Source organism: Anneissia japonica, unplaced genomic scaffold (assembly GCF_011630105.1).
Source record: "Anneissia japonica isolate Jap-2015-1 unplaced genomic scaffold, ASM1163010v1 scaffold287840_len1291095_cov163, whole genome shotgun sequence".
Classification (NCBI taxonomy): domain Eukaryota; kingdom Metazoa; phylum Echinodermata; class Crinoidea; order Comatulida; family Comatulidae; genus Anneissia; species Anneissia japonica.
This window is the reverse complement of record NW_022728493.1, coordinates 1,141,024-1,150,452: the sequence shown is the minus strand read 5'-3', so window position 1 is coordinate 1,150,452 and position 9,429 is coordinate 1,141,024. Positions and strand designations below refer to the sequence as shown.

The 9,429-nt window shown below is 34.4% G+C and overlaps 1 protein-coding gene across 1 annotated transcript; it reads right to left on the bottom strand.

Moving 5' to 3' along the window:
- On the bottom strand, positions 1 to 9,096 carry LOC117114161 (organic cation transporter protein-like). Its single transcript, XM_033257730.1, has 9 exons — positions 8,409 to 9,096; positions 6,875 to 6,978; positions 6,244 to 6,398; positions 5,339 to 5,510; positions 3,939 to 4,098; positions 3,263 to 3,351; positions 2,608 to 2,816; positions 1,703 to 1,811; positions 1 to 211 (listed from the first exon to the last, which is right to left on the bottom strand). The coding sequence occupies exons 1-9, from the start codon at positions 8,823 to 8,825 to the stop codon at positions 1 to 3; spliced, it is 1,626 nt and encodes a 541-aa protein (XP_033113621.1). The 5' UTR covers positions 8,826 to 9,096.
- Between the last annotated feature and the right edge of the window lie 333 nt (positions 9,097 to 9,429).

Below are 9,429 nucleotides of genomic sequence, written 5' to 3'. Positions count from 1 at the left end.
TCACCCTAGATTTTCTCCTTCTTTCAAAGTTTGAGGAAGATTCAATCCACGTGTCTCCGGAAGCAATAAAGCAAGAAGACCAGCAGCGATGGCTAGGCCGCCGAAGATAAGGTATGGGAGCTGCTCAAAAATGACACGAGCGAAGAGGATCTGTGGAGCTATGATTGCACCAATTTTACCAATCATTGACGATAATCCTATTGCAGTATTTCTAGTATCAAGAGAAAAAAAAACAGTAATATACTTGATTTGTAAGATGACGCTTAAAGCCCTGTCCAGACTATCACCAAAGAGTATAAAACTGCAAGAGGTCCGACTGCCCTTACTTTGTATACAGGATGGAACGTTAAAAAGTACTCCCACGAAGGGGCGTGTCCCTTATAAGAACATAAAAGGCGTTCGTATCGAACACGTGCTGCGTTTCGAATTCCAGCATACATTCTATAGACGCGCAGCACGCGTTCGATATGAACGCACTTTGCGTTCTTTTAAAGGCTACGCCCCTTTTGGGTAACTTTTTGAAATAGGATTGCGTTCCAAAGAATCCCCGGCAGTCGGACCTATTGCAGTTTTATACTCTTTGCTATCACGTTTTATTTGACAAAAATTATGTGGCATGCCTTATAGGGTCATGACATCACCTCATGGCCATCATAGCACATCATGACTACATAATTATGGGCATATAACAGTTTCATTTGTTTGTCAAATAAAATTTTAGCCTGGACGGCTTAAGATATACAAGGGCGATACAGCTTTAAAAAAATATTACTATTTAAGAATACTATGTAACAAATTTATGATTTAAGAATACTATGTAACAAATTTAAGATAAGATGTAACAAATTTATGATTTAAGAATACTTGTTAACAAATTTAAGATAAGATGTGTGGTATGTATAAATACAATTGATATTTATAAAGACATAACCTCATTGCGAGGACATTATTTCATTATAAGAAATTAAAAAATACCACTACAACTGAAAATTAACAAATCAATCTATCCAGAAACTCTAGAGTGAGTGTTTCCAGAACGCCCTCCGGTGAGGGCTAAGCAATCGAAAAACAAATTTGGATCTCTGTGCTCATGTCGGTTATGTATAGAAATTTGGTGGAATACACACAATTGACCTGTACCTCTCGTTTGAGACGCGACTCAGTGTGTCAATTCGTAGAGCCGGGGAAACTGTTTAATAGTAAAGCTTTCCTGATGAGGACGTGGACCCTTCCAGAATTTTCCCCACCCTGTATCAATATTTGAATACTCCTAATCAATAAATCTAGCTACAGGCATGTAAGTGTCGGAGAAATAAAATGTCAGTCATTGTGATATTTACATTTTTTGTTGGAGAAACTTTCCGTCCTGTCAATCAAATTTTTTGTTTCGTTTGTCGACAAATATCATAGGCAAACTGTATGTTAAAATCTTGTCATAATTTTAAAACTATAAAGTGTGTCTTTGAATTGGCTGTCAAACAAATTGTCGGTGAAACGTCCTGTCGGAGTAATGACGTGTCGGAGAAAGCGCATTCGTCAAAAGCCTGTCGGTGAAGTTTCATTTAAGCATTGTCACACACCTGAATCATAGTTCCGTCTCCTCTTGTATGAAAATCCATTATTTAAAGGAATATCCGAAAGCAAAAGCAAAATATAAAAATAAATCATTTAATAGTTTACTGGATTGTATATTATACTTAACCTTATTGACGTTGGGTAAATTTCTGCGGTAACTATGTATATAAGTGTGAATGAGGCAGTAATGCCGAACTTTCCTACCATTCCAAGCGTTGCAACCCACACATCATTTGCTACCGAAAAAAAAATATCACATTATATTAATAAGCCTATTCCAATATATACGGTATAAAGGGCTGCAGCTCCACTTCTTTCTTCATTTTGACAGTTCAAAGGCCAAACTTGTTTAGACCTTGTCTAAAGTGTTTAGGTTTATCACGTATTTAGCGATAAATGTGTTTGTATATATTAACATTATTATGTCAAAATAATACTTAAACTCATTTTGTTAATAAACAAGTATGAGACGACAATTGTTTACAATAAGTTTACTGATTTCATTTATATATAAGCAAGGAAAGGGTAATTAATCATTATGTATAAAATAATGACTTGAATTTTAACACATTATATATAAAATTTGGACTTTGGACAAAAAAAGCACTTTTTTCTAGATATGACGAATAACGACTCGATTTAGTCAATTCAATGCTCTTATTTTTGCAGATTTCTTATTTTTGCAGATTTCTTATTTTTGCAGATTTCAGGTTCAAAATATTCTTATTTTGTTCTTATTTTTACACACTTTTCAAATATTGAAAATATTGTGCAGCAGTATATTAATGTACTGTATTATAGAGAATATTACATAGTCACACCTACTGCACATAAGGTACAAAAAAAGGTTTTTTTTTTTTTTTAAAAAAAAAAAACCTTTTTTGACATTTTACCTCAACCTCAATTTATTCTTATTTTGTTCTTAATTTTTTTTTAGCAATTTCAGCCTCAGTGTTCTAATAATATGTGTTCTTATAAAAAAAAATGTAATTTGGTTATTGCAACATTATGGTTCGTTAATGAAACCCTTACATATAAACGAAGTAGTTGCACAAGCTACTCCAGCAAGTATCATTGTCGCACTTAAAACTATTCTGCGTCCCCAGCATTCAATCGAAATCCAGGCAATAAACACAGCTGGAATCTCGACAAAACCAGCTAAAGCGTTGGCAGCATATTCGTTCGCTCCAAGACTGACAACACTTAGTGATATCCCGAAATAAACTAAGGAATTGACAAACCTACGAATTGAAAAAAAATATATATAGGCTATATATAGTCATAACCCAGCAAACACGTACCGTTATGTAAAGGTTGTGGTTGGTATGTCAGAAAATGACGTTAACATAACGCTTTTTTATTCTTATAAATATATGTTTATCACATTAGAGTATTTATGGATCTACACAAAAAATGGGTACTACGTATTATAATGTTTGCTTGGAAATTTAACTGTTTGCTGGGAAATAAATAAATTATAATAATCATAATAGGCCTAATAGTATCAGTAATAAAATGATTAAAGAATGATTGATGCATGATGAGTAACAATAATAATATTACTATTACACATTTACAACTGATAATGTACATTTTTTTCTTCCTCTTTCAATTTATGTATAAATGTTATTCTGTTTATACTGTTATATTCTTTTAGTTTCGTTAGCTTGATAATCGTGAAATCTACCATATAAACGCGATCATCAGAAATCGCGTTCGGATATTTTTCAGGCGTAGTATGTCAACAGTTTTGAAATTTGACGGACTTTGTTGAGTCTGCAAAATAAAAAGGTATTGTTTATTTACCCTGCATGTTCGTTTACAAAGCATTATTTTGGGATTGATGGTTTTACTATTATTCGTAATGTTCAATGAGTTGGAGATCCAACTGTAACTTTAAAGGTAGGCAAATTGGAGATCTATCTAGCAGAAAAACTTAGAAATAAAAACACATTATGCAGAAGAATCAAGATCAACATCTACTTGTCAGAAAAATGTTTACCATACACAATGTATAGTTAAAATTACAGTAATTCACGATAAGGTAGCGTCTAGTATTTTAGGAGTCCGGTTCTCAGTAAGAATAGCACACAAAGAGTATTTCTGCCCTATACTTTATAACACATGTTCCACCTCTCCCACCCCCTTTGTGTTTGTTTCACTCCTGATCAATAACTAAATTTTTAGGACGCTGTATATTTCTGTAAAATATTCCGTAGTATATTTTTGTCACATCTGATTCCTGAACTTTTTCTTAACTTCAATCATTTCAAACCTCTCTACCGACCACTGCTGTCACGTAAAAATAAGTATACATTAACAAATTGTACACATCCCTTGCATTAAAATCATATCTCACTTACTTCTGGTGTAAAGTCGTCTCCTTTCTGTCGGCAAAATTGTTGACAGGCATCAAAATTTGCTTGTGGATCTTTGCTAAATTTGCATGCCTTTTTCAATATTCTGTCTGTACTGTTCACTTTGTTTACTGAATGGAGCCATCGCGGAGATTCTGGAACAAGCCTAATTTGAATATAAAAAATTGTCTTCTGTGTATAACAAAAGGATTTGTGCACACACTGATGATGGCGGTAACGATGATTGGGATAATGATTATAGCAATGAGAATGATACATATGAACATGATGATGTATTTTATTAATAATATATTTATTTAATATTTATTTGTTTAAACTTGTAGAGTTATTTTGTCGACATTTCGAAATACAGTTTCATCCGTGTTTTGTAGACACTGTGGAAAGAAACATTCCAGCGGTTTTTAATTAATTAAAGAAAATCAGAAAATGTTATTGTTGTTCGCATGCCTTATAAATCAAACGCTAAAAAATGTCATGCTCCTTTCACAAAGTGCACAGTTTGAAGTTCATGGCTGCGATTTACTAATATAATTATTTTCAAAATTATTCTCACTCTTTACAAATGTATCTATGGTTTTTCTCCTATTTATATTGTTTTCTCGACCAACGTATCCCTACACGTACAACACTTTTCTCTTCTTCTTTACATTTCATTATACCTTACAACAAGAGAATTGGAGGGTTTTCATTTCCTTGTTATGCTTCTAAACTTTTGAATAATCTTCCAACTGATACTTAGAGATATATCCAATCATTTTAAACGTGCACTCAAGACTTACTTGTTTGCCTAAATCAGTCTTTCCCTGCTCTTTCCTTTTGTGTTTTATTGTTGTAATTTGTTTATTTGTCTTTGTTGTTTGTCTATTTTCTCTATGGTTTGTGTGACTGTACTATTGTGATGCATTGGGTTCCTAAATTATGACTGATTTTATGCCTACCAATGTTTTCTTATTGAGGTTTGGCTTGCGCTTCATAACTGCAAGGGAAAGGCGTAACATAAATACCCAGTACTAGTTTGGAAATGTTTTGGGTCTTATCTCCTACATTAGTAGTTAAAAGAAAATTATTACATTTGTGGGCGAAGAGGTCATGTTTTGTTGCTACATTTGTGGGCTTTATCACCTTTGTGAGCGATGATCTTTATTATATTTGTGGGCGCTGTTTGTTACATTTGTATGCGCTGGTTGTTACATTTGTGGGCATTATTACACTTGCGGCCAGTGTGTCGTTACATTTGTGGTTGTTATTACATTTGTGAGCGTTTTCACGTATTTGTGGGTTCAACAAGGTGACATGACACGGACAGATTGACAAAAGGCCTGGTATAGGTACTAGCCTAGCTGGTGGCAAAGGTTCGAATAACTATTTTGAAAAGTAAGACTTACAAGAATATCATAATCCATATAAATATATCCATTATTGCCATCGCTAGCATAAGTAATCGCCAATAGCGTATAAGATATGCATACAATGAGGCTACCATGTATCCAATTGACCACTGAACTGAGATGAATGTCCCGGCTAAAGACCGCCTTGATGGACCAACAAGTTCACAGCCTGAAACAAAATTAAATACAGTAGGTCTATGTTTTACTATGGAAGAATTTAGTTTTACTTAAATTACGTGTGAACAAGTCTCATGACATTTAATAGTTATTTTTAAATCTTTATTGTAGATCTATATAAACCATATATCATAGAATAGGTCAATGAATCTGGTAGCACTTTAGAAAATGAGTACGGTATACTAAATATACAGTTGGAATCAAGTGTTAAAATTACATCATGTTTAATATACGGTAGTTAAAACTTGTCTGAAAAACAAATTATGATGGCATATTATTCGATCACGTGGAGTCGATTATGACATAGTCTTATACAAAATATAACCGGTTTACAGACGGACCTTTCCGGAGTGTTAAAAAAAAAACTTAACAACTGACCAATAAAGAGCAGCAGCAGGCCAGGAAAACTTGCGTTCCATATAAACACATGAGTTGTCCGACAAACGCACGTGTTTGCGTACATCTGCCCTCTTTCATTGGACCATAGCAAAGTTATCAAAAGGGCGGGGTTTAGGGGAAAGGTCCACTGTGCTTGTTTTATGATTTTGTTATTGAATTGTGGAAAGAACATTCATTTGACACCATGTTTATAGATACATACTGTAATATAGGCCTACACATGAACCGTTCATTTATCAGTTAATATCAACGTTTGCTCTAAAGTATAACGATAGTAAAGTAGGTCTATACTTATATTCAATGATATACAAATACATCATACACACCAATGACAAATGTTGACATGTAGGCTCCCATGGAAAATGCCCCTGCTATTGCTCGAAAAGTAATGAACATCAAGTACCACTGTGATGATAAGATAATAATATTCAGCAGAGTATATAGCAACATACACACCAATAAAATCTTTTTCCGCCCATACCTAAAATTAAAAATCAGCAAAAGCATACAAGGCATTATTCAACGAAACAACAATTCTTGTCACGGTTTTTTTTTAAATTTGAGTGGTTAGCAGGCTACTTATGGTACCAGATACACTATTATCTTCTTTTATGTCTTCTGCGCTTTTCTATGTACATTTCAAATAGATATTACAATACGAATCATTATGTGTATGCTTTTACACCGTCATTCTGTGGGGGCCTTAGCAACGATATGCAAGGGGCGGGAGCGGATGATCAATTGTGTTTTTTTTTATGGTTTCCTTATTAATAATGATAAATTTATTCCACTAATACCTTTTTATATGTCTATGACTGTATAATCCATGTATATATTTTATATAGGCCTATATTGTATCATGCGATGGCGAGATTTCCTAAAAAGTGGAATAATAAAGTTTACTTTATCTCAACTTATTTTATCTTATCTATAGTAATTAGTAATGCAGCGACTTACCTGTCAGAGAAATTTCCAAAGATAAGAGACCCAACCAGTGCACCAATATATTCTAACGAGATTACCAGGGGTACTAAATACGCATCTTCACAAACCAAATCAAACTAAAAGAAGAAATTTTGTAAAAACCCACAGACTTTCTACACGATGTCTAATTAAAATGGATATTGTCTCAGACTTGGTAATTCAATTATAACTCATTATGTTAGATAAGAAATGTAGCGCATTCGGTTTCATTTCTGCTACAACTTAATGTGAGAAGGTGCAGGCCTACTGCTAATCTTGTGTTTATTTAACTGTTTGTTTGCTGAAACTAATATAAGTCTCTTGATACAACATGTTATCCTGTGTAGTTTACGTATGGCTTGACCTAAGTAGTTTACTTTTTTGCCACTGGTAGAGTATTTTGCTCCAGATTATGTATAAACAAATTGGATATGTCGGGACTCTAGTCAATCACGCCAATTCGGCAGCTTTTCCCAGCAGTTAAATGCTTTCTATTTAAATTGTAGCCTAACGACAAGGTCGGTTGTATTGTTTGTTGTTTTTTTTAAATTTCCACATGTAGTGTCTTATCATTTTTAATGTTGTGAAAACAGAATGATCGTTTTTGCTTCTCTCACCCAGAAGGGTGTCCATTCCAGATTGTCTATGATACTTGCACCGGCAGTTATCAAGACGCCACCGTAGAAACTTTTTGTGTTATTAAGACAAAAAAAAAACAAAACATTAGCATTATATCATGGCATTGAATTACATTTCTAAATGTAAACGTAAAATGTAAGAAAATAACCCATTTACGTATGTGATCCGCGAAACTTTTAACTTTATGTTCACATCATTCAATTTTAATTATATGATATCAAAATTGGCTAAAATCTTCTGCGACTATTTCCTCCACTATACTTTGTTGGATTATTATATAATATAAACATCCATTATTTAATATATTATTATTGCAAAACAACAACTGATGGAAAATGGATAATAAATAATTTGAATTGTCGCCATATTGCTCAAATATAAACATTATTCACAGGGGCGGATACAGGGAAATTGAAATAGAAAGTGCCCAAGAGGGACTTTCACGAATGGAGAGCCTACACTACCTTAGCCCTACAATCCATGGTTGGGCTGAGGCAAGAAAATTTATGATTATTGTATGTAGATTTTGAAAAAAGGGGTGGGGTGTACGAGCCGGCTACCCCCTCCCCTACCCCACCTTCAACCCAAATCCGCCACTGATTCACGAATTCATCTCAAGCACCTCTTCAAAATTACGCGTTGGCTTACCACTGGAACGCATTTCACGCCATGTGAACGCGTGCTGACGGTGATCAGGGATGCATGGAACCGACACTCTCGTTTGAATGATCTTTCGAAAAGTATTTTGTTAATGGCATTCAATTAATTTTAATTGCTTATTTATTTTTTTCTTTATATACACTTATTATTTACTTTGAACACGTAATGGGCCACTTTACCCGACATATTTCCCGAGACCAGTGAACATTGTAATAAAGGTTATATTTACCTCCTGCGTTACAGACGTTTTATATTGAGTAGTATCGTACTCGTACCCACTGTTACAGCTATGAATGGATACATTTCTCAAAGGTTCATTGATATTAAAATTGTAGTTGGTAAAATTATATTGACTGCAATGCCCTTCGTTTAACGTAGTGCTACTCTGGTCTGTTGGTCGGTAATCGTTCTTCAGTAAAATACATTCAACTTCTGTTAAATTTAGATCTAAACACTGTTCATCCAACTGGTCAACTTGACACCAAAAATCGGTTTCAGGGAACAGAAATACAACGGCTAGCGAATTCCAAGCATTTGACATCACGCATAAACTGACGATTATATAGGAAAAGAAAAAATATTGATTACATTGTCCGATATGTTTGTAAATATCGTCAAAATGTTGTATATCACGTTCGCTTTCCATCGCAATACTCCGGTTAAAGACTTTCTAGGTTTGAAGCCAAAGTACGCCTAATCTGGATTGATTGGTAGTATAGAGGAGCATCCAGGCAGCCTAGGCCTCACGACTCTGATGTGATGATTGGGATATGCAACACTTACTTCTAAATAAACTACTGCACTACTTTAATAGTGGGTCGACCCAGTTATATCCGATTAAATCCAATCAAATCCAATCAGGTCATTTATAAAGCGCCTTTATTTGCAGATACTAATTAAACCTAGTACCAAGTTTGCAGACATTATCTGTTGTTTATTTTGAGTAGTGCCAAAGTGCGAGCCAGCGAGTCATGCGAGCCAATGTGCGAGTCATGCGAGCCAGCGAGCCATACATTTATTTTTTTTTTCAGGTTGTCCAGTTTTGCAAACACGTAGGCCTAGCCTATATTCTTTGGCCTAGTTGATGCGATGCAAATAAATAACACACAGGGGAGCTTTGCCTGTGTAGTACAGCCATGCGCAGTACAGCCATGCGCAGTACATACTTTTGACTTAATTCTTCGAATCGTCGATCCGAAAGTATGCAGCGCTGTTAGATGATGTTAAAATACAGATATACAGATACATAC

Excerpts from the sequence above, each read along its gene's own strand:
- LOC117114161 (XM_033257730.1), bottom strand. The coding sequence starts at position 8,825 with ATGGAAAGCGAACGTGATATACAACATTTTGACGATATTTACAAACAT. Across the intron at positions 6,979-8,408 it reads AAACGTCTGTAACGCAGGAG|TTTGATTTGGTTTGTGAAGA; the intron begins GTAAATATAACC and ends TTCTTCTTTTAG. Across the intron at positions 3,352-3,938 it reads GAGACGACTTTACACCAGAA|ACTCAACAAAGTCCGTCAAA; the intron begins GTAAGTGAGATA and ends TTTATTTTGCAG.